The sequence below is a fragment of the Chiroxiphia lanceolata genome, chromosome 3, assembly GCF_009829145.1.
Source record: "Chiroxiphia lanceolata isolate bChiLan1 chromosome 3, bChiLan1.pri, whole genome shotgun sequence".
Lineage (NCBI taxonomy): Eukaryota > Metazoa > Chordata > Aves > Passeriformes > Pipridae > Chiroxiphia > Chiroxiphia lanceolata.
The window spans coordinates 18,208,868-18,234,634 of NC_045639.1; the positions used below are offsets into that span (position 1 = coordinate 18,208,868).

The 25,767-nt window shown below is 41.9% G+C and overlaps 1 protein-coding gene across 1 annotated transcript in view; it reads left to right on the forward strand.

Annotated features, from left to right (window-relative positions):
- The first annotated feature begins 5,480 nt into the window (after positions 1-5,480).
- The window catches only part of SUSD4 (sushi domain containing 4), a 38,042-nt gene continuing 17,755 nt past the window's right edge, over positions 5,481-25,767 (forward strand). Inside the window, exons 1-3 of the mRNA XM_032681247.1 lie at positions 5,481-5,748; positions 19,937-20,116; positions 23,442-23,630. Coding sequence (XP_032537138.1) covers positions 5,481-5,748; positions 19,937-20,116; positions 23,442-23,630 — 637 coding nt within the window. The remainder of the gene's footprint in view (positions 5,749-19,936; positions 20,117-23,441; positions 23,631-25,767) is intronic.

Here is a 25,767-nt window from a genome sequence, read left to right on the forward strand (position 1 = left end):
TGAAGCTTAATGATGTTCTTGATTTGATATATCAGCAACTCTAGATCAGCGTCCTAAGCACAGTACCCACCTCCAGAGGTCTCTTTTGCTTTTTTTGCTCTTTTGTTCTGTTCCTTCTACAAAATAATTTTAACTTCTCTGTTTCTTCCAGTGGCTTGTTAGGCTCTCCTGGATAAGGCTCAGCCAAGTGAGGAGGGAGTGCTATCTTCAAGGATAGCAAAGGGGGTTGTGATTCACATCTTAAACAGGGCAGGGTTTTACAAAGCTGCTGAAGTCTCAGGGAAGCTTAAGAATTAGTGACCCTTAAGGGATTAAAGAGAGTTTAGATTTTAGCAGGCATTTCACTAATGAAATCGTAGCTTTATAAATTCATTTCACTTCCAAGGCTAGATGCTAATCAAAGCACATCCTTCCTTTTTTTGTTACTGAGGTACATGGATAGTTCAATTAATGTCATCAACAGCGAGGAAGCATAAACAGCCAGAGGTACAAACCGCTGTGCCTGCGTGGCTTTCACTGAAATGGGGCAGAAACTCATAAGGGATGAAAACGACTTTTTCTTCGTACAAGACAAGCAAACCCTTGGCATGTTTGCACTTGTGCCTCTTCTGTTTTAGTCCCAGAATGGCTTTTTACTGAGAGCTGACCCAAGATAACCTGCTCCTGCAGTGTTTACAGACTCCTTATAAAATGTGCATGCAGGCAGTCTGGTCCTGCCACAGGCTGCAAAGCCTTTCCCTCCCCCTACCCCCGACCAAGATAGCAAGGACTTGCTGATTTAGTGAACTCAAGTGCAGGTGTTGCTGTACAAGAAGCTCATTCTCCTTCCTACTGAAGACAAATACTGAAAATACTCTATATCTTTAATATTATTACACATTATATGTCACTTCTCATTCGCTGTGTGTATGTAACAAACTGTAATGAGAGTGATGCCTCTGTTCAAGAATGAGTGCAGCCAGTTCTGAGCTCACATCCATTATCAGTATGTCAGTGAAATGTTATATAGCAGCCTTAGAGGCAAAGAAGTCCATCAAATCTAGATTAGAAATGACCTCACCATCACCATGAATTTACAGGGAGCTGTAAGGTGAGGGAAGAGGGAAACAAGGAAAACCAAAAGTGAAACCGAGAAAAAGAAGCACAGAAATACAGATTTATGGAATGAACTGAGGGATTCTTCCTCCTGCCTATTTCAGGCATGTCTGAAGTTCAGTTGTGGCTATCATGATTTCTTGCCATCAGAAATATCTAATTTTCCCCTGACTTCCAACTTTTCAAGCTTTTCATTGGGGATGAGATGAATCGTTATATGTTTAAGAATGTACAATGCTGAATTCTAGAAACAGTCTGATCAAATTATTTACAAAGGTTCATTTTACACCCCAAGGAGGGCATTGCTTATTTTTCAATCTTCTGATTAATTTGACATAATTTATCTAACTGACAATACCAAGAAATTTAGGTAAATTTATAATCTGCTTGTGTTTCATCTAGGTTAAGAGTATTGTTATTTTCTGATGACCTCTGGTTGGTCCCACAGTAGAAATATGGTAAATACTACAACCCAGATATATTCTGTATCAACTGCATGCTTTACTGGTGATTATAACCAGAGGTACTCGATAACCTTACCAGAAGGCATTATTCTTCATTATATTTTACACAATGTCCATTAAAGGTCCCGAAACTTGGACTAAATATTAAATGATTTTGATTACTGGAATAGTCAGTTCCAGCAGTAATTGTGTAGTCTTTACTTTAGGGATTTAAAGCCCTACAACAGCATACCATAAAGTTGTTGATATTGATGTAGTGTTGATTATGATGGCTGCTGACCATAGTAAATTTTTACTATATAGGTAACATGAAAATTTACTGCTTTATTTGACAAGTGTGTTGTATAGTTTTTACTAGTAGGTGGTGATGATTCCCTGTTCCCTCTCTGCAACCATGAGAAAAAGTCCAGTAGTCTTCTTTTCCCCAAAGATTCATAGAGGGGTTTATAAAGAAACAGAATCCATTGTAGTTCCGAGTTATTTTTTATCTTATTTGATATACTTTTTCCTGAAGGGCAACACTTTTCTATTATAACCAAAAGATTGGTTTTTGCTTTTATGTAACTTTTATGGTTTCTTCCAAAGACTTATCTTGTGGCTCTGGCTGAAAAGTTTTTTGGCTGTTTTCATCAGGTTCTAAAGGGATCAAAGCATAAAATGTCTATAGAATCTCATCTATAATGTAGGATTACTCTTGTCATTAGAAAAATACTGTATCACTACTTTGAGTAACTGCTCTTAAATGCATAGCTTTGAAAAAGGAGAGAAACCAAAGATCATGAGAAAAAAAATACAATCTACCAAGCCGTATCTCATTGAAGACATATACTTACTAATTTTTGATAGGGTGGAGTTTAACTATATGAGATTATATGGAAAGGATTATTATGTAAAGGGTCCAAGTCTGCTATCACTAAAAAGAACTGAAATTCTCAGGGATGTTTCAACAATATTGTTCTTGAATATTGTACCAGAAATTTCATACTTAAATTGGACAAGACTGATGAACTTAGCTGTCAGCTAAGTAGCCGTTGCAACATTCAGCACACCTCTTGTGCAAGAGAGGAGCAACTGGTGAAAATCAGAGCAGTTCCTGGCTTCTCTAGATGGTAGTAGTTGCTCCTTCAGAACCCCTTGAGTGCCCTTGGTGCATGGGGAGATCCTCAGCACGGTGGCCAGTCTCACTGCACCTCCCACACACATGTCCTTGCCTCCTCCTCAACCAAAGCACAGGATGAGGTGGCACAGCACTGGCTTCACTACTTTGTGCCTGAATCATATGCACCTTCATAAAGAAGTTTCCCATACAAGTGTCTCCCACTGCTTTCGGTAGGACTAAGATTTGGGCTAAGTCTACTGTTGGTATCTGTGGAGAAAAGATGAGGTTAGAGTTTTGTTTGCTTTGCTTTCATGATCTTACCATGAGAAGTTAGTAATCTGCCTAACTGGCTATTCCCTGAGGCTTTTTCTTTTTTCCTTGCTTCAGGAACAAGCCAAGGAAGCAGTGATCCTGTGCTGATTCCTTGTGTCATCTCTTATTCAGTAGCTGAATAACAACTGGCTACTGACTTCACAGAAACTAGAGGGTACATAATTCAATTTCCCCCATTCGTGTTCCAGTTTCTACTTGGGAATTCCCCTTGGGGTTAGATTTGTCTGCTCACAAACTGCACTCAAGAACCTAAGAGACCAACTTAATGCAAAAGGATCCCTAGGAGGAATGAAAATCTTTGCTTGTGAAAGGTCATCAGAAAAGTGGCAAATAGGGTCATAAAATTAGTCTGCACCAGGGAAGAAAACATTCTTGCTTTCTATGTTGAGTTTTGTGCTGACAGTTACAAAATCTCTAACTTTGCAGGTTTGACTTAATGAAAACTGAGAAACAAGCTTGGCTCATTTTTTTTTACCAGGCAAGTTGTGCGTGACCTCAGCTCATTTCTTTTTTCTGTTGTTGTGGAGGCCAAAGTAGTAGGCAGTTGTGTACTTTTCCCTAATGCAGCTAGTAAGAAAGAAGACGTATTTCAAGGTGTGTTATAATATTCCGTGCCTGACTGCAAATTCTGAGATTACTGAAGTAACAAAATTGATCTAAATGTCATGTTATCCCTTGGTTTAATGGAAAATAATTAAGATCATCGCTGACATTATTAAAGGATGTGGGTTTGCTGTCTGAGGCATAAGAAGCTTCTTTTTAATCTCCAGTAAAAATGGACAGCCCTTCTCTGTTAATATTTCCTGCAGTGTGTAATCCCATGAATGTAATGACTATACTTCTCCTTGCTCATCATGTTAGCAAATGATAGAGAGTCTCAGGCAATTTGCACTTGAGGACTTGGGCTGTGAAGTTCAGAGACGTGTTTGACTTGGTTACTGCACTGACCCTTCAGTTCTCATGATAAACTTTACTGGATGGAGGAGTAAAGCCGCATAAGAGCAGATGCTCTGCTGCTCTTGTGCTGCTTCAGCAGAGAGGAATGCTAGTAAAATCTCTTTAGGTGAAGAGCCATGGGCACTGGAGCACTGCAGAGGGGCAGAGGCTGGCTGTAGGTGATGGCTCTCTCCAGCATACATGGCACGTAGGCATTCCTGGCCATCAGGTCACCTCCTGGAAATTGTAGCGTGGTTGGGGAGTTCAGCATAGGACCTGGGCACGCATAAAATCAGTGATGTATGGAGTCAGAAAGATGCAATCTGCTCTGGTGACCCAACTGTGTTCCCTGCCTCTGCGACCAGGAGCAGGTAATTGGACGTACAACGCAGTGGATTGGTGTGGGCCTCTTGTATTCTCCACTAGCAGCTGTCAGCCAGGGCACTGAATGGAGACATTCACTGTTCAAATGCAAGAGCCTTTTATCACCTTCAGTGCTCTCCATTTGGCTGCTACAGTGTCACAAGGAGCCCTTCGGTGGAGGGAATGATTTAGCCTCGGGAAACAGAGATTTATTTTGAAAAGTCCTTTACTGTAATATCTTCCTTCTCTCTGACTGTACCATGGAGGCACTCATCCTTATCATGCAGGAAGTAGCTGAGGCTCTCTGATACTATTCTTTTAAAATCAAAACATTAAAGCTACAGTGCAATGATTTTCACATTTTCCAGGCATCCCTCCTACCGGCATTAATTGCCCCCCTGCTGTTCCTGTTCCAAAACTATTTGCTTTTTCAGTATGCAGCACTTGTTCAGCGCTGCACTAAACCTTTGTTGCTTTGCAGTAAAAAAAGCTTCCATTTATGCAAATGGCATTGAAATGAGTTTGATAAAGTGATAAACAGTCACATTTAATGATTGCAACTGTTGGGGTTTAGTTTGTTATTTTACAGTTAATTTTGGGAAAGTAAAGGGCTTTACAAAATCCCTTCTGGTGTCAATGCAGTGATGCAGTTCCATAACTGTGTTTTAAAAGTGTAGTAGGGCCACCAAGCTGATGTGATGGGGGGGTCAAATACACCCTGTGGTAGATCTCCCTTCAATCTTGAGATCTCCTTGTACTTACCAGTTCATTTCGTATCTGAGTTACCGTATCTTTGGATGGCAGTTATGTTTCATGCCCCTTTCTTTATTTCCTCTTCCTCTCTGCTTCTGACACATTATTATTCTTTCCACTGACTGCACCAGACCTCCAAAATCCCATAGTCCCCAAAAGTAATTACAGATACATTACTGAGCAATCCCACTGGGAGGTTGGGTCAAGTGCTTTATTTTTATCCAGGTCAGCTACCGAAGCATGTGGTTGACTTTGCTTCCTCAGTAGCTGCATGAAAAGACAGGAGTATTTCTGTCACCTGAGCATTTCATCTGTAGCTGGAGGTTAGTCCTCTCCTGGGTCTGGAGTACCTGGTACCCAAGCAGGGTTGCTAGTGGTCAGTAATGGAAGATACAAGGTCCCCATGATATATGGATAAAACTAGGAAAAGCGCAACTATGGCTGCACGAGGAGTAAATGAACACGGTTTGATTGTGTGTTTGTCTGACATAGGGTTTGATGACCTACAAGCTTGTGCTGATCCTGGAGCTCCTGAACATGGATACAAGACACCCAGTGCTGGTGTTTTCTTTGAAAGTGTGGTGGTCCGGTTTCATTGCCAAGAAGGATACAGGCTTAACGGTACTTCCAAAAAACTTTGTGTGAGACACTTTAATGGCTCCCTGAGCTGGAAACCAAGTGATAAACCTGTGTGCCTACAAGAAGGTAAGTCAATTTTCTTCAAGCAGATCTCATTTGTCCATGTACCATGTCTCTGTATCTCAGGACAAAACAGAAAAGGCTGGAGTCCATTTCACCGTGTCTTGTTGGATACATACTTTAGTTTCTCATCCATAATCCTCATTTGTCAGTTAAATTTGTACCACGAGAGACTGTGTGCATGTACACATGTTGAAATGGACGTAAATGTGAAAGAAAAAAAGATAATACATGTCTCCTTTTAACTACTTACAAATTAATGCAGAGAAAAAAAAACCAACCTCCACTGTAAGTAAACTCTTTATAACTATTTATTAAAGCTGCCCACTTAACGTTTCTTTCCGCAGTGTTTTACTAGAAAAATAAAATCTGGCTCCAATGCTACTGCTCCTGCTAATCAGGAATTCTAAACAATTGTGTTTTATAATGTGTGCATGAGTCAAGTAGAAATATCAAATATGCATAGACAGCAGAAGTTTAAAGTCAGGGTAGAAGTTTACTCTGAGATAATTCAGACAATTATGGCATAAACCAATTGATTTTTATTGTATTCTGTATTTGAAATTGCATTTGGTTTTAAATAATCGGGGCATTAAATTACTTTCTTCTTCTAAGACTTAGATAGAAGCAGGATTAATTTGAATTTCATAAGTGTAAATTTTGGCCAAGGTACAGGCAAGCAGCACAAATTATTTATTTCACCAAGTATATTGAAGATATAGCTTGTCCTTGTTGTTGATTTATTTTTGGTCAACAGAGCTATTAAAATCGACAGACACGAAAAGTGTTAGTTAAATCAAGTGTGTACATTTTAGTGTTGTGACTTCTCCACCAAAGTCATTAAGCATTGCCTCATTGTGTTCAAGGTTGACCAAGATAAATTCTATTTCACCATTTAAAATCAGATAAATATATGGACTTCATTCAAAAGTATTCAAAGACTTAAGTGGCTCATAAACACACTTACTACATAGGATCATGCATCACTCTGTGTGTATAAAAACTGCTAGTACTTATTTATGGTAGTGGGTGAGTGAGTCTGAGAAGCCTGTACCAGGACAGGGGTGTGCAAAGGGATGTGCCCCAGCAGGATCAAGCAAGGCCTGGGAGGAGCACACTCAGGAGGTGCATGTGAAGGGAACAACCCAGAACAACGGCCTGTGTGCAAGTGGTGCATGAGATATTGCAGAGAGTAGCCAGAGGCAGTTGGTAACTAGTCCATTGGCTTTCAGGTAGCTGCCTGTTGGCAGGAGAGGTCTTGGTAAAATATGGTATCCTGTGTGAGGCCACAGGCTACAGGCCTGTGAGGGGCACAGTAGTGAGCTGTCCCGTGGTTCGCACTGAGAAGGCAGCTGATATCTGGAACATAAAGGCAAAGGGTGGCCAATAACACCTCATCACATGGCCTCATGGGTCAACTACAAAGAAACAACCTGATGCCTTTAAAATAACATATGTATGAAAATCGTGCCCTCTCATGTACAGACATTTTTCATAAATGACCTTGTCTTTCATCTCATGGTTATTTAAGAAAAAATATATGTAGAGTGACAGCAGCATCTGTCAAAACTGGCTATTCAAACTACCAGAAAAAGCTTTAATGCTTGGAAAATCTGTTTTCTTAACCATTGCAAGTAGCTTCTAGGAATTTTGATGTGCATCTTTGAAATGTTACCTATATCATCCACTGCAGTTGTTAAAATAAGCATTAATGTGTTTTATTAAATATTCAATATTCAGTGGAAATTGAGGAGGAAGTTTCTGATCACAATGCCATCAAAAGCAACACTGTCACCAATGTCAGTGTGTTCAACACTTGAGCCAGGTGCTTTCAAAAGAGAAAGAAATTGGACGATGAGAATGTGATGGATGATGTGACAACAGTTGCTTAAGCGACAATAATTACTTTCCAGCACAGAACACTTAAAAAGGATTGCTACCCAATGCTCTGATCAAGCAAAGCACTTAAGCTTGAGCATAACTGTAATTATGTGATTAGTCTTGTTAAAGTTCTGTGCTCAAAATTAGGCCTATGCAAAAATGCTTTCTATTATTTGGACCAAAGAGTAGGACCGTGATTTAGGATTTAGTGAAGCAAGTGCTTAAGTACTTTCCTGATTAACATTGTAATAATACTCAGGTATTATTAAAACAATCCTAGACTTTGACAGTAGAAAAAAAGAAATTAGATTACAGAATTAGTTCTTCTATCCAATGCACAGTAGAACCATTGATTCAGAAGAAATACTAAACAAAGGCTCAGTGGCAGTCCATGAGACCCAAGCATTTGCTTAAGTGATTTTTAGAATGATCCTTTTGCATACTGGGAGCAGAATCGTGAGAGAGGAGCATGGTAGGCAGGTGGACAGTGTAGGAACATGGCACATCTGGAGAACAGTTAAGAAAGAATAATAACAGAGTTTGTAATTCTCAGCTGTCTAATGACATACATAAAAGTCTACATTGCAGAAATTCTGTAATGATATATGGAAAGAAATCTGAAATTTCTGGCAGCTCCTGGAGGAGGAAGAAGCTAATGTTGTACCATTCATCATTACCTATCACAAGGCGAAATAAACTTTATGCTGCATTTACCCATTGACAGCGGGGGCTGACTGCTCTGTGGGCTGTGCTGTGCTCTACACGCCTCTCGTCCTGGGATATATCAGTGTCAGATATTGCCAGCTGAACTTGCACGCTAAAAACACTCAGTACTTTGGAGTTCATTTATTCTCAGGAGTTTAGATCCAACTAAGGATGATTTTATGTCTGTATGTTACGTATGTTTAATTGTTGTTATGTGTTTACCAGAACAATCTCTAATCACAAATGGATGCTATTTGCCAAAGGAAGTAAAGCAACCTGTTCCTGAGAATGTAATTGATTTTAGAACTAATACATTTGCCTGGAGCTCTTCACCCAATCAATTTGATTTTATAGGTCTGTCATTTCTCGTTAAGATGCAGGAGATTTTAAGTGTCAGTACGAGAATGAAGTTGCACGACTAGGTGCCCAGTAAATGCCCTGTCAAAAATCTGTGTGCTTTGAGTTACATTCTCTTGTTGATCTACAGCATGTTGTGTCTGTAACTTCCATCAATTCTGATATGGTTATACACATAAATACCAAACCTCTAAGGTGGAAATTTTGTATTTACTGTTTAAGAGCAGTATGTCATGTTGTTCACACTTTAATCTCATCTTCTCCCACTGTGATAATGTGGCTGCTGAGACTGTTGCCCTACTTGGAACAAACGTTAGCTCTTTCCTATGAGATTGAATCTAAACTTATAGTCTACATGGAGATGACAACCAAGCAAAGAGCTGTGCCCTTCTCTCCCTGTGCTTCTTCAGGCAGATGCCTTTGAGATGTCCTCAGTGCCTCCTTCTCCCACTGACAGGGGAGATAAACCTGCGGTGAAAGTAGTGGACTAGTACATAGTTTGGCTACACCTTTCCTGTAGGACGTTCTTCTCTCATTTTTCTTTGCCTTTGTCCCTGGATCTGTGAGATGACTGAAATATTTTTATTTCCCCATCTCTTATCTGTCTTGCCAGCTGTTTGCTGGTTCTTAAACATGGTTATGAGCACTCTATGTTTGTAACCAGGCTACAGAACAATGGCCACAGGTCTTAGATAAAGTCTCTCTGCACTATTGTAATACAAGCAAAGACAATAAAGGGAAAGTATTATTTAACATGCGCTAAACTACTGTGTTTGCCATCCACAGAACTATTCTAATAAAACAGTACTATGGACTTAACACTAGTAAAAAAGCAAGAGACAATATTGATCTTAAATGTTTACTTTTAAGAGCAAAGGGTCCAGATGAGCTGTCCCTGCATTAAACCCGTTCTTCATGATGCTGCTTTTATCTCTCCTCCCTGTTTCTCTCTGTCCCAACCTGTCAGTGATGTCACTAGATGTAGTCAAGGCTAATTTAGAGACCACTCCACAGTGAGATACATAGGAGCAGTGGACCTCTGCATTTGAATTGACGTACAGACTAGTAAACAAAACAGTACCAGAGCACGGACCAGGACACTGTTTTTCAACTGTGCACACTCTTACCGTGTTAGAAAAATCCCTGATGTGGTTTTGGCCAACTTCCAGTAGTACTCCCCAAGCAAATCCTTCAAGCACCTTCTGGATTAGCATGGAGCAGGGACAATTTTTGGATGGTAAGTGCTCATGTGCAATAGACACACACCATCCCAAACCAGCTGGTACCTGTGGATGATGTGGCTATCTCCATGGTGTTTAGGTCATTCCTTCCTTCTGAGTAGCTGTTGTGGCCCAAGGAGGGCCTGGGAGGAGGAAAGGTGGTCCTCCTTCGCCATGGGCAGTTCTGAGAGATGATGCATGGTTTGCACAGGAACGAACAGACTATAACTATAGTGATTAACAAATTTTACTCTTCAGACCAATATTCCTGTGATGGGGGACACACTTAGTTTGCTACAGGCTAGATCTGCTATCGTACAAAAGCTACATCTTCATGAAAGTTGGGTCAAGATGAGCCCTTGCACCTGGCAGAGTGTTGAGCCTGCTGGCTGTACCCCAGCTCTTTCTGCCCCTGCAAGATAAGAAATGTGTTCTTTTGGCTGACCCATTTTAGTACGCACATGGTAGATATAAGCAGATCATGTAAAACTGCAAGAAAAGAGTGTAAGTCATAGCCTTTGCTGTTCAATGCTGGCTAAAGACCATGTATTTCCTTAAATGGTTTAGCAGCTTCCACGGATTTGCTGAAAAGTACTTAGAATAAAGTAGTTTATTTTCTAGGACAGGGCATTTTAAAATTCAGTCACTTACTTTCAGCTTTTCCAAGCAGAATTGGTGCCAGCTAATCCAGTTGTTTGTGGAGAGGTAGCTACTGCAATTTATGCCTGACTAAGTGCTAAACAATATGAATTCAGCCAGTGGGAAAACATTTGCTTGCAAGGCATCAGGAATAAGAGCTGTAATACTGTGGTCCAATGGTCTGGCATTTAGCTGGGGCTTGTAATAAGCCTGTTATCAAAGTCAGACAGGATTTTGCAGGCAAAGGACAGTGCAGTGAGCAACTTATCGCTGTTCTTTGCCAACATCTAGATGACTGAAACGATTCGATCCGTACCTGTTACTTGGAAAAATGGGGATGAAGTCACTACAATAGATCATAGTTATGGAATCAGTTTCCCCCACTTTGAAAGTGAAATCTTGTATTTTACTGCACTATGTGTATACATACCTCCTTTATTTGTATAGCAACAGAAAGCTGTTATGTCAAGAGAGCGATCTGTTCATTGATGTTATCTTCTGGCATCTATCTCCGACCTCCTCCTCTATGGCTGCCAAGCAGGTTCTCCATCTATCTCATCCCATCCTCAAGGGTGCCCAGGACAGCCTCTTCATGGCAGTATTTAAGGCTTAGTTAAGGCATTTCTTGAGGGGCATCCTCTGCTGTCTCATCTGCTGATTAACTTGCTAGAGAGAGTGAGAGAAAAGTGTTTGACCTTTGAAAGTGATGTCTGCACCCTTGTCAGTGTATTTTATAGCCTCTGTTAGGGTACACATCCTCCCAGACTTGGGCATTTATAAATGAATAAATTCTAGGAAAACTTCTTGCTGCAGTTGCTCAGCTTGCCTGGCAGACTGCCAGCCCTTCCCATTACCAGCGGCAGGAGGCACCTGCAGCAGCTGCCAAGAAGCTGAAAGTAAAAAGAGAAATGGAAGAATTTTTAACTAATAATATGTCCAGGCCCAATACCAAAAGTTAACTAAGTACAATGTATTTTAGAAAACATCCCTGTGATGGGAAGGCACAAAGGAAGGTATGTTTTAACTGGGAAAGCAATACTCTCCCACTTCATGTTAGTAAAATTTAGTGATGGAGTCTCAGAATAATAGATCATCTTAGTTTGCCTAACTAAATATATACATTATGAAATACATTTGCTCTTCGTAGTTTGTGTGTGCTGTGCTAAATAACAGTTTATCTTGCTTCTACTTGTGCTTCTACAGAAACAAACAAGCTGTCACTATAGCTTTACTTTGTGCATACTCACAATTAATTGCTAAATAAAAATTTAGATTTGCCTATTCCTCTTTAGCAAGAATTACCCATGAAAGTGGCAGAAACTTTCTCTTTTATGCAAAACTCAAGGGACTTCTGAAACTCTTTTTTTCCCTAATAAATATTGCATTCCTAAATGAAGATAATTGTCTCTTGATATGGTTTGAAGCTGGCTCCCTGCCAAGTCTCCAAACCTTACCACCAGAAGCCCCCCCCCCCCCCCAAACCTCAGGGAGAAGAGGGAGAGAAAAAAAAAAACCAACCAACTAAGAAAAACCCGAAACGAGAGAAAGACAGCTAAAGTGATATATATAAATATATTTACACTTATGTTACAATTGAAATATATACACAATTTAAAAATATATAGAATTTCACAAGGGAAGGGGAAGGGGAAAGGGAAAGGGAACAAAACCAAAATAAAATATATATATATATATATATATATATATATATATATATATATATATATATATATCCCAATCAGTAGCCCGAGATCTAGTAACTAAGAGTTAGCAAAGAAAATATCCCACCACTCTCCTTGGGACAACCGAGAGTCGCTCCGGTATGATCGCCGGCAAACCTCCGCCTCCCAAGGTCGACAAGGCCCTACCAGGCCTCGCTCCCCAACACGGCAGACTCAACAGCAGGGAACCTGCACCTCCAAGCCGCCGGAAGGAAAGAGAGCGAAGACCTCTCCTCCTTTCTTCTTATAATCTGGCTTACGTAAAAATCGTAGGGAATACTGGGTAAATCTGGACCCTTCCTTGGCTACAGACTGGTCACCAAGGAAGGCCTAGCCCAAACCACCACATTCTCCACCCCTTATTCCATACTATTTTTACGTAACACCTATGTCTCACGTTCGCCTACATCCTGCGCATATATATACACATATACATATATAGTCCTTGTTGGTCTCTCGGCGCAGTTGTCTCGTCGTTGGAAATCAATACTGACATCAGTTCAGTTCAGTCCAGATCTTTGGTCTCCTCAGTCACAATTACAGTTCTGATTTTAGGGTTGTTTCATCACTGGATATTGGCATCAGCTTTAGTTCAGGTCTCTCTCTCTCTCATCTGGTGACTGGCTTCCTGTAAAAACACAACTCAGGACATACAATTAGTTTTTTCCCAAGGCTAAATTTCCTTGGGGCACACATTGGATCACTCCATCCTTTCTCATTATCCACCACGTATGTCCTGGCCCTTGAGCAAAGACAATCCCACGAATGGGTTTGTCTTGGCCTGAGGCAGGGGTAACCCAAACAGCTTTCCCTAGCATTCCCCTCAAATGGATTGCTGGAACTTTATCTCCATCAACAATGTGGAGGGATTCTGCTTGTGCAGGGCCAGCTCGATTGACAGAACCCCTAGTGTTAACTAGCCAGGTGGCCTTGGCTAAGTTCTTATCCCAGTTCTTGTAGGTTCCCTCACCCAGAGACTGTAGAGTTGTCTTCAACAGTCCGTTATATCTTTCAACCTTCCCAGCAGCTGGTGCATGATAGGGAATGTGGTACACCCATTCAATACCATGTTCCCTCGCCCAATTGGTGACTAATTCATTTTTAAAATGAGTCCCGTTGTCCGACTCAATACGTTCTGGGGTCCCGTGTCTCCATAGGACTTGCTTTTCAAGGCCCAGAATGGTATTCCGGGCCGTTGCGTGGGGCACCGAAAAAGTCTCTAACCATCCGGTGGTTGCTTCCACCATGGTAAGCACATAGCGCTTACCTTGGCGGGTCTGTGGCAGTGTGATATAATCAACCTGCCATGCCTCTCCATACTTATACTTATCCCATCGTCCACCATACCACAGGGGCTTCAGTCTTTTTGCCTGCTTAATAGTGGCACAAGTCTCACAATCATGGATAACTTCAGAAATTACATCCATGGTTAAATCCACCCCTCGGTCTCGTGCCCATCTGTGGGTGGCATCTCGGCCCTGATGACCAGAAGCATCATGGGCCCATCGAGCTAAGAACAACTCTCCTTTCTGCTGCCAGTCTAGGTCTACTTGTGATACTCTTATCTGTGCAGCTCGGTCCGCTTCTCTGTTGTTATTATGTTCTTCATTAGCTCGCTTCTTGGACACATGGGCATCTACATGGTGGACTCTCACATTCAGACTCTTCGCTCTGGCAGCGATGTCCTGCCACAAGTCAGCAGCCCAGATGGGTTTTCCCCCACGCCTCCAGTTCATTTTCTTCCATCGGTCTAACCATCCCCATAGAGCATTGGCTATCATCCACGAGTCAGTGTAGAGGTAGAGTCTCGGCCATCCTTCTCGTTCGGCGATGTCCAGGGCCAATTGGACGGCTTTGAGCTCTGCAAATTGACTTGACTCACCTTGACCCTCGGCAGCTTCTGCCACTCGTCGGGTGGGACTCCAAACAGCTGCTTTCCACTTCCGGTTCCTTCCTACAATACGGCAAGAACCATCAGTGAAAAGGGCATAACGCCTTTCTTCATCTGGCAGCTGATCAAATGGCGGAGCTTCTTCAGCTCGGCTCACTGGCTCTTCTTCTTCTGCCAGACTGAAGTTCCCACCTTCAGGCCAATTTGTGATAACCTCCAGAATTCCAGGGCGATTTGAGCTTCCCAATCGTACACGCTGCGTAATCAAGGCTATCCACTTACTCCATGTAGCATCGGTGGCATGATGCGTAGGGGGCACCTTTCCTTTGAACATCCAATTCAGGACTGGTAGTCGGGGTGCTAGGAGAAGCTGTGTTTCAGTGCCAATCACTTCTGAGGCTGCTTGTATGCCTTCATAGGCTGCCAGAATTTCCTTTTCCACAGGAGTGTAGTTGGCTTCAGAACCCCTGTAGCTTCGGCTCCAGAAGCCAAGTGGTCGCCCTCGCGTCTCACCAGGCACCTTTTGCCAGAGGCTCCAGGAGGGACCTTTATCTCCAGCTGTAGTGTAAAGTACGTTCTTCACGTCTGGTCCCATTCGAACTGGTCCAAGAGCCACGGCATGTGCAATCTCTTGTTTGATCTGTTTGAATGCCTGCTGCTGTTCAGGACCCCATTGAAAGGTATTCTTTTTACGGGTCACATAGTGAAGAGGGCTCACAATCTGGCTATACCCAGGGATGTGCATTCTCCAGAAACCTATGGCCCCCAGGAAAGCTTGCGTCTCCTTCTTGTTGGTCGGTGGAGCCATGGCTACAATCTTATTGATGACATCTGTTGGTATCTGACGTCGTCCATCTTGCCATTTCACCCCTAGGAATTGGATCTCTCTGGCAGGTCCCTTGACCTTATTCTTCTTAATGGCGAAACCGGCATCAAGGAGAATCTGGATGATTTCCTCTCCTTTCTCAAAAACTTCTTCTGCTGTGTCCCCCCATATGATAATGTCATCAATGTATTGAATATGTTCTGGGGCCTTGCCCTTCTCCAGTGTGGCCTGAATCAGTCCATGGCAGATTGTTGGACTGTGCTTCCACCCCTGGGGCAGTCGGTTCCACGTGTACTGCACGCCTCTCCACGTGAAAGCAAACTGCGGCCTGCACTCTGCTGCTAGGGGAATGGAGAAAAATGCATTGGCGATGTCGATGGTAGCATACCACTTCGCTGTCTTGGACTCCAGCTCGTACTGGAGCTCCAACATGTCTGGTACAGCAGCACTCAATGGTGGCGTGACTTCATTCAAGCCACGATAGTCCACTGTCAGTCTCCAATCGCCATCTGACTTACGTACAGGCCAAATGGGGCTATTGAAGGGTGAGTGTGTTCTACTAACCACCCCTTGGCTTTCCAACTTGCGGATCATCTTATGGATGGGGATCACAGCGTCTCGATTCGTCCGGTACTGTCGCCTATGCACTGTCTTAGTGGCTGTTGGCACTTGCTGGTCCTCAACTTGCAGTAATCCTACAACAGAAGGATCTTCTGAGAGGCCGGGCAGGGCAGATAATCGTTTGGATTCCTCTTCAGTCACCGCAGCTATACCAAAAGCCCATCGGTACCCCTTCGGGTCTTTGAAGTATCCTCTCCTGAGGTAATCCATGCCAAGAATGCAAGGGGCTTCTGGCCCTGTCACAATGGAATGTTTTTCCCATTGGTCTCCTGTCAGGCTTATTTCAGCCTCTACCACCGACAGCTCTTGAGACCCTCCTGTCACCCCAGAAATTGAAACAGTCTCTGTGCTCATATGTCCTGAGGGCATTAACGTACACTGTGCGCCGGTATCTATTAAAGCTTGGTATCTCTGAGGATCCGATGTGCCAGGCCATCGAACCCACACAGTCCAATAAACTCTGTTATCTTTCTCGTCCCTCTCCTTCTCCTGGCAGAAGGCAGGGCCCCTCTATTGGTTCTGGTCGGAGCATTCACCATCGGATCTTTGCTTCGGCTTTTCAGAGGCTTTCTTGTCATCCTGGAAGCGGACTCCAGACCCCCTGCGTCTGGGAGATCTCAGTTCTTTCTCAAAGAAATCTGCATCTACTACATAGACAACTTTCTTATCGGCTTCCTTGCGTTTTAGTTCTCTCACTCTGGCCTCAAGTCTGGAGGTAGGTTCACCATCCCACTTCCTCATGTTTTCTCCTTGGGCGCGCAGATAGGACCACAGCTCACTGCACTTAGATCTATGCTTAGGGTTTTCGCTCCTTCTGCGTGTGACGGAAGGAGATCGTGAGCGGGACCGGGACCAAGATCGAGATCGTGGTCGAGACCGGTCTGCTGATCTATCTCTGTAGCGTCTGTCCCTGTGGTCTCTGTAGTCATCTTCATAATCAGAGCGCCCGTAAGGTTCATCTCTCTCAGGTCTTTGTCTGTAACTAGAATCAGAATAGTCTCTAGAAAACTCATTCCTAGATTCTACTGTTTCTTTTAGATGTCGCAGAACCGTACACAGCATGCTCACAGGCGTTTCTGGCATGTTTGGAAGCATTATTCCTGCCAAGATGTGGAGATATGATGCAGGAGCACCCTGGATTATCTTCTTCCACATGGGCATTGTGCAAGCGGTAACCTCTGGGTCATCAGTGACGGGATCGTATTGAGGGTCATCATACATAAGTTCCAGCAATGCCAATTCTCTTAGGTACTGGATGGCGTCATCTATCTTGGTCCACTTCCTCACGGGGCACGGTAAATAGTCTTTAAATGGAAACCTTTGTCTCACACTTAAGACAAGTCGTGCCCAAAGACTGAGGTCAGGTTTCTCCTCTGCAATTAAGCGATCAAGTTCACGGTCTCCGGAGATGGAAGCTAGTTGTTCTGCTTCAGTAGCTGACAATATGTGACCTCTAGCCCCACGGTCTCGGCATCGGAGCAACGACAGAATTCGCTCACCAGGCCGACGAGTGTAATCTTTTTGTAAGTCCCGGAGTTCTGATGGGGTCATTGACCGCGACTCTGTAGTTTCCATTTTTGGGGATGGTGCTGCTCGTGAAGGTGGAGTTCTGGCACTGGCATCAGTATCAGTCCCCTCTCCGTTGTCTTCTGACCTGTTTTGCTCTCCATCTGGTCGTAGGCTTAAAGTTTTGGGCGTCGATACCCATGACTTCCTTTTCACTACAGGGGCGAGAGGTATCTCAGGTGGTGTAGTCTGGGTTCCACTTTCAGTGCATGTAGTAGAGGTGGCATTGGTCTCAGGTGGCAGGGTTTGAGTTTCCGCCTCAGCCTTAGTCTTCCGAGCATAGTCCACAGCAGCTCGATAGGCACTCGCCAGGCCCCAGTACAAAGCAAAAAACTGCATATTTGGGTCCTCATAAGATAAACACCCTTCTGCCAGACGACGTGCCACCTCATCAGGATCAAACACCTGCTCTGGTGTGAAATCCCAACTAATGGGAGGTGTCACGCGCCCTACCAATTTACCAAAATTGACCCAGATTCCTTGCCATCCAGGGACTGGTTTTCTCAAGGTCCTTCCCAAAGTTCCAGCAAATCCCTTTGAGTTTTGGCGTTTCCTGCAACAAGGAAAGCAGTACCGCACCACCTTTCCAATGTTAAACACCACTTCCATGGCTTTTAGAAATAGTATAACTGTTGCCAAACAATTTATGTAAGGATTGGGGCCAATTTTGATTCCAGGGACCTCAGCCACTAGGCCTTTGATGTCATAATTAAGGAAAGGCAGATATTGGTAGATGCCTTTTGGGTCAGTTCTCACTGGATACCCAGCAGCATATATAAAAACGGCCAAAATAACCAAGAAAATGAATAAAAAGGCCATGTTTATATATTTTTCTCTCTTTGTTCCCACACAAAGCTATATTTATATAAACAATAGGTTCTTGGCAGCTCTCCCGGTAGTGTTCCCAAACAATGGGCAGTGTTTGCACCAACTTGGCTCCCTTCCCAGACTTGTTCCCAAACAACCGTGGCAAAACCAAAACAAACCGGAGATAACCAGAGATAAACCGGGCGGAAACACCAGATAAGGTGATATGGTTTGAAGCTGGCTCCCTGCCAAGTCTCCAAACCTTACCACCAGAAGCCCCCCCCCCCCCCAAACCTCAGGAAGAAGAGGGAGAGAAAAAAAAAAACCAACCAACTAAGAAAAACCCGAAACGAGAGAAAGACAGCTAAAGTGATATATATAAATATATTTACACTTATGTTACAATTGAAATATATACACAATTTAAAAATATATAGAATTTCACAAGGGAAGGGGAAGGGGAAAGGGAAAGGGAACAAAACCAAAATAAAATATATATATATATATATATCCCAATCAGTAGCCCGAGATCTAGTAACTAAGAGTTAGCAAAGAAAATATCCCACCACTCTCCTTGGGACAACCGAGAGTCGCTCCGGTACGATCGCCGGCAAACCTCCGCCTCCCAAGGTCGACAAGGCCCTACCAGGCCTCGCTCCCCAACACGGCAGACTCAACAGCAGGGAACCTGCACCTCCAAGCCGCCGGAAGGAAAGAGAGCGAAGACCTCTCCTCCTTTCTTCTTATAATCTGGCTTACGTAAAAATCGTAGGGAATACTGGGTAAATCTGGACCCTTCCTTGGCTACAGACTGGTCACCAAGGAAGGCCTAGCCCAAACCACCACATTCTCTCATGGTAGAAGTGTTGGGGGAAAACAGCTTAACACAGGCTTACAATATATTTACTGTCTTCCTTTTATCTTAAATACTTCTCGAGTTTTGGTGCCTGGAAACTTTTATCACCATCTCTGTCATGGATTGACTGCTGGCAGACAAACAGAAATTCTCTCACAATATTTAGTCTTTTCGTCTCTTCTGTTTAATCTCACTTTGTATTTTTAATGAGGATGAACTTTGAGTCACCTGGTCTATCCCCTCATACCCTCTTGGCTTGTTTCTTAATTATTCAGTATTAGCAGAGGGATTTTTCCCCTGCCTCACCCTTCCACTTTCCAAATCTTTCAGCGTTCTGGGTTTTATTCTTTATTTGGTGTCTTTAGCCCTGATACATACAGAGAGATATATGACTGTCTGATACATGTATCACAGACAGGAAATACAGCCTGTGCCTGTATATCACTACAGGTTTGTAGTCCCTTGTTGAGAGTCTTCTACAAGCACTTGAGATCCTGATCAGGACCTTAAAAATCATGTCCTCTGAAGGCATATGAATGCAAGCACATAAAACTATCTGATTTAAAACATAATCCATGAGATTAATGTGAAGACATTCTTGTAACGAACTCTGTGGAATGGAGCTGGATAAAGCCTTGTAAATGTACCTGATTTTCACCTGTGTCTCTGCTAAAACAGCAGTCTTTCTGTGTTCCTTGTGCCATATCTGTATTTTATATTTTCTTTCATCCTGTCCTCAGTGCTGTCAAAGAGTCTGCCTTCACATGGGACCCTGGGATAGTCAGACACTGTGTTGTAATTTGCACTCATGATGAATGGAGGGCCAAAACTAACAACAGTCTTCCTAAAAGCACCTGATTTTGTTTGTTTAAAAAAGGCTGGGGAAATGATCCATTATTATAGCACCTTGGCTTCTACTGCAGTGCTATAGACTTTGTAAATTGTGGTTGACTAGGGAAAGGGCATTTTTACTGAAATGCATGTGTTTTTGAAACAGTTTAAGCAGAGCAATTAAATTAAATGCTGATTTTTGTTTAAGAGCTTGATTACTGAATAGTTAGCCATGTTTTTTTAATTAAGTTACTATTTCTTTTTTTCATGAAGTCACAGATTGCCTTGTTCCTCATGTTGAAGATGCAGAGATTCATAACAAGACATACAGGACTGGCGATAAGTTAATAATCAGCTGTCATGAAGGATTCCAGATCCGTTACCCTGACTTAGACAACATGGTTTCCATATGTCAAGACGATGGAACATGGGATAACCTACCTTTATGTCAAGGTTTAGTACTCCAGCACGTCCTGTTTTATAGCTCATGCATCTTGTGATAGTTTGCCAATATTTTTTTCCTACAACTGTAAGAATGTCAGTGATCTGATAAGTTCCATAGTGCAGTATTTGAATAATGCTGCTGCTAAGTTTTTTTTTGATTTCTCTTCCCTGTTGCTCACTGCAGGAAAGAAGATGCCGCTTTCTGAACATACCCATACTTAAAATACTACTTTAAATATTGCTTTTTGTTTGTGAGTCTGAAATCTGACACAGATACATTGCATTAAAAAGAAAAAAAAGCTAGAGTAATCAGTCAGAAGTTCAGCAAAAGATCTGATGGGCAACTGACATTTTTTCACTAATTAATTTGTGGAAAGATTTAAGCTTCTAACTGCAATTTATCTTTCTTTGCCTTGTGCAGAGGGCGGGGGTAGAGGAGAGAGGCTGGAACCTGTTCTTCTGTCAGAGTTTTCAGCAGAGTTGTTGATTAGGTTCACAGTCCATTAAACCTGTAGGTATTGACTGAAAATTCAGGGTATGCACAGGAATGATTTTGGCCAGAAAAGCCATTATCTACAGGACTAGTAGTATCAGCAGCATGGAATCCCAGCCCAGCTTAGACTGTGAGAAATGACTGGGGGTAAGCCAGCTTTAGTGAATGGAAATTCAATAACCCTAGACTCCTTTTACCTTCACATTTCTAATACACACGTGTTAGCACCACTGACTTGGTTTCAACCACTTCACATCTTGATAACAAGCTTGGCCCACTGAACAGCATCGGGAGATTTTAACTGTCTCTGCTGAGCAGAAAACTGGGTTAATCTTAACTTTCCTCAAACCCATATGTCAGCTCCTAAAGCTAACAGTTCTCTGTAGGCACTTAATTGCACCGTCCCATCAATTTGCAGAGTGAGAGCAGGCAGTCAGGGGAAATGGGACACTTCTCAGGAGTGACAGCACATCAGACTGTCCCCCAAGGTCCTGTCTTAGACTATGGCAGAAATTTAAGCATATTACCAGGGTAGCTCAGTGTTTCAGATGCACACATTGAATAGTGCTAACATCAAAGGAGAATTTTCATGGAACTGTAGAAAAGTGGACACTGGTTTTGGGGTATCTTGTCAGCAGTGGAATCATATGTGGCAGTATGAAGTGTACAGACTATGTCTGAGAGTGGGTGCACCTCACATCTAATTAAAGTAGATTAAGACTCTTAGGGTTAGATGAGATGAATACTCAAAAGATTAATTTGCCAAAGGTCCATGTGGAAATTTTGGGACAGACAGTATTAATTGAGTAAGCAGAAGATCCCCCAAGTACCCCTTGGCTTGTTACTTTCTTCTTCTATTTATACTGTGAAACCCAATCAACTGCTCCTACTCAATATGTGATATTAACTGCTTTTCAGAATAACAGCAGTGCTAATAAAAGTTGAGAAATCAATTGCACAAGACCCAAGTGCTGTGATTACCAGAGAGGCAGAGAATAGGCAGTTCAAGTATCTGAAATATTTTGCCAAATTCTTGCTGCAAAATTGTCCCCAGAATTTTTTTTTTGCTACGTCAAGCACTAATAAAATCAAAGCCACTTGTCTACTTGCACTAGGTAGCCTGTCAATTACATTTCTATGGCCCTTTGATTACAACAGGCAGGGGAGTCTTATGACACTAAGATGCCTTTTTTTTTCTGCCTGAGCAATGATAAAGGATTATAGACCGTATAAGAATCCAACCTCTATTTTTGCAATGAGATAATAAAATTAATTACTGATCTGGAATGATGCGAATTACTTGGCAAAAAAGAAGCCAAAATCAAGTTTTCAAGCAGCTTGAGTTGTTTGGAGACCTAGGAATTTTCACAAATGCTTGGCTGTCATACAAATTCAAGTAAATCTCTGCCCTGCATTACAAGAAACATAATGAGCATTAAAATTCTGAGTCAGCAGGACAAAATTTTCCCTGATACAGTTGCAGAGAAGAGTAAGCTTGGTCTTGCTCAGGCAGTCTGTGCTCTTTCTGTCCCACTGGAGGCTGCTTATGTCATCCTGCTCAGTGGACTGCTCAGATTGCAGGAATTAGTGTGTTATGTGTGGGGCATACCTGATCAGGGTATGAGCAGCAGCCCGTAGATAGGACACTTGAAGCTTTATTTGAGTAGTGACATAACCAGCCAGTAAAAAAGCAATCAAAACCTTTGCTCTGGTAGTACAGCATGCTGCAAAAAGCTTTCAAGCTTTTTGCGTTGTTTTCTTTTGGTTTTATCCCTCTCCCTCAAAAGACCACTACAAGGAAATGACTGCTTGAAATGCTGTTAAGACTTTCTCAGTTCTCAGACTGATTTTATTTCCCCCCTCAGGCTTAAAATTAAGGGTGTCCTATGAACATCCTTCACAAATTCCTAGTAGTGGCAAGAGACCTATTTATGGATTGCCGTAATGCAGCTTCCATTAGTCACATAACTTTAAAATGCTATTTTTCATTCCCTGATTACTAGTCATCTTTTCTCCACATTATTGCAAATTAAAAAATCAACAGTATTAAGTATTACCCAGAGGGTCATTTCTAAGGCCACTAAAAAGACATGCCATCTATTAAATTCACTGCTCTCTCTTGCCCCAAATATGGCTGGTGATCATTTGACCATCACTGCTCAGTACCATCCATGATACAAATCCCTCAGAAGTAATTCCAGAAGTAGAACTGGAATGTAGTCTCTGATTCTGGCTACATTTACCATTTCTGGTGATAACAGGTACCTTAATTTTTTGATAACCTCATCTGAGACCTTGTTCAGTGTTTATCATGGGACTGCTCCTGGGAAGTCATATTCCTTTAGACTTTCTCAAACTGGAATTTCAAAATCATTAATTCTGCTTGCAAATCTTTTACAGTCATGTGCACTTTGTCACAGGGGCAGTTTTAATATTTAAGCCGGTGTACATGTCTGTCACTCTTAAGAGGAGGAATAAAACTCATGGTTTATATAAAGGACAATCTTTATTTATTAAAGATCCTACCTCAAAAAGAAATTACCATCTGCAAAACTGGTGAATTGTTTGTTAAACAAAATACTGTCGGTTTCAGTAAACCTTTCCTGGATTTTCCTGGAAGCGAATCCCACGCCGGCAGTGTGTGTGGGCTAAACAGTAAAAGGGTTTGAAACAGGATAATGAGGCATATGTATCTGAGGGAGATCATGCAGACGTGCCATTCAGAGTGGAGAAGATGAAAAATATCACACTCCTTGATTTAGAAATTGTAACTGAGATGTGTGAAGATGACTAAGATAAGCACTTCATAATAAAAGAAACCTCCCTCTTCTTAATTTGCAGGTTGCCTGAGGCCATTGGTTCTTCCTCATAGTTACATTAACATATCTGAGTTCGAGGCCTCCTTCCCTGTAGGAACAGTGGTGTATTACCAGTGCTTTCCTGGATATAAACTAGAAGGGACAGAGATCCTTGAGTGCATGTATAACCTTATCTGGTCAGATAGCCCACCTAGGTGCCTTGATGTGGAAGGTAAATGTCGTCTTGTTTGTTTATGTTTCAATTTTGCAAAACCTGCATGCTCTATATGATTTTAACTCAGGGCTCTAACCACAATTCCGCGATATGTGATGTTCCCACTGGCTGTGCAGAGCCTATCTGGTTTTCATTGCCTGCAGCCTTACTGTGGTTCACGGCACCATCAGCTCTCGGTGTTCCCTAAGAAATGCTTGTTCTCTCAGAGTCCGAAGTGCAAGAGGAAAGCTCCTAATGATGATTTCTTTGCCCTTAAAATGTAGATACTTTGCTGCCTTTCTAATCAAAGTTAGGGAATTCACATTCCTGTGCAGATGGTCAGAGTTCCTGTACGTATGGATATATTTCCATGATAAACTGAAAAATACTCCATGGAAACTCTTAGTTTGGGCTGTGCCAACTGCAGACATTATTCAGTGCTACATGATGCTGCACACTTCCACATTTGTTGTCTCTCATAGTAGTTAACCTTAAAGAAGGATTGGCAACTAAAATGACTGAGCTAATTTATTGATTAGGAACATAAAAACCATTCAGTGTGAAACAGAGGTACATTGTACCAAGCCAAATGGAATAATCTGTGACTAAACCTGCAGTGCTGGAATGGAGGATATTGTAGTGCTTTTATATTTGCATCCCATACGTTTAGAACAGAGATACCAAATCAATTGCTCTATACATTGTCAAAACTGCGTGAACTACCCTCCTCCATCTTCATACCACGTCTTGAATGAAACATCCTAAGGAGTCATCAGAATCCAAATACATCCTTTGCATTCCCGTTAAAGGACTACGTTTTTGTTCTATTTCAAGCCTGTAGGAAGCTATCTATATGTAGAATTTAGCTAAAAGCAATTATAGGATTTCATATGTGGTGCTTATGTCACTGAACTAAATGCTAAGCATTCTGGAAGTGCAAAAATTTTCCAAAAGCTTCAACAAAGTGATACACTGCACAAAAATAATTAAATGATCCTTATTTTTAACTTACAATTCAAGTTCCAAAATACAAAAATGCCTTTGCAATTTTGGAATGGCAAAACAAGATGGGTTTTTCTATTTATTTAACACACCATAAAAGATTAATCCACAATCAGCTCTATGTAAGATTTTTTTTGGAAGGCTTGTCTGTTGTTGTTTATAGTGTGGAAAATACATTAAAAAATCAGAAGGGCCCTGTTAGGCTTAATCCAAACAATAAAACTGATTTGATAAAAACGGCAGTTCTTCAGTTAGGAAGGTAAGAGTATTAAAATACAGAAACTCAAGTGTTATGAAGCAGAAAAAGTTCTGTCTTACCCTCACTTAATACAGGTGAGCATTCTGCCTCCTACCAAAATACCAAGGAAAACTCATGTCCTCACTGTTTATTGCTTGTATTATGAAGTCATGAGAGAATCTTTTTCTTGATAATTAAAAACATGAGATAAGAACTGCTACCCTAACAAGTTTACATTTTAAATAACGTCAGAAGTCATCATCCCCACTCAACTGTGATGATCTGTGATTGAGGGATCGGTGTGTGCCAGACACTGGGCCAAGGCCATCTAGGATGCCTCCTGACTTTTGGTTTTGGTTCAGCCTCCCTTTTAATCACTTTCTCATGGCTGTCTTTAAATGTCAAAACTTTCCATGGTGATTTCTTGTTGGCATCCCATCAGTGCGTGTGTGGAATGAACCACAGGAGACCAAAGTCTAGAGCATAATACTTGCAAGAGCTGGTTCTGCTCAGCTTTGGTGCAGAATAGAAAGCAGCATCACTGAAAGGTCACCCCTGACAACTCCCTTTGTGAACTCTTCTGTAGGGCTGCTTCAGAAGGTATGTAGCGAATTTCAAAATCAAATCCAGATAGGGTAAATCAACTTGAGATGTTTTTTCAAGTGATTTACGCAAGGAGTGCTAGTCTCCAGGAAGCTTGTTACAATCCACTACTCTTAATTAGTGGACCAAACTCCTTCCCTGCATATTTTTTATTCTGCACCTTGCATTCCAATGTCAAGCTCATTTTTCAGCATTCCTTTTATGTGTGCAGTGTAATCTCGCCAAGCAGTATTTTTCACAGAGGAAATCTTCAAATAACAAATTCATTCCGTTTATTTCTTTCCATGTTCAATTAAAAATGTATTGTAATGA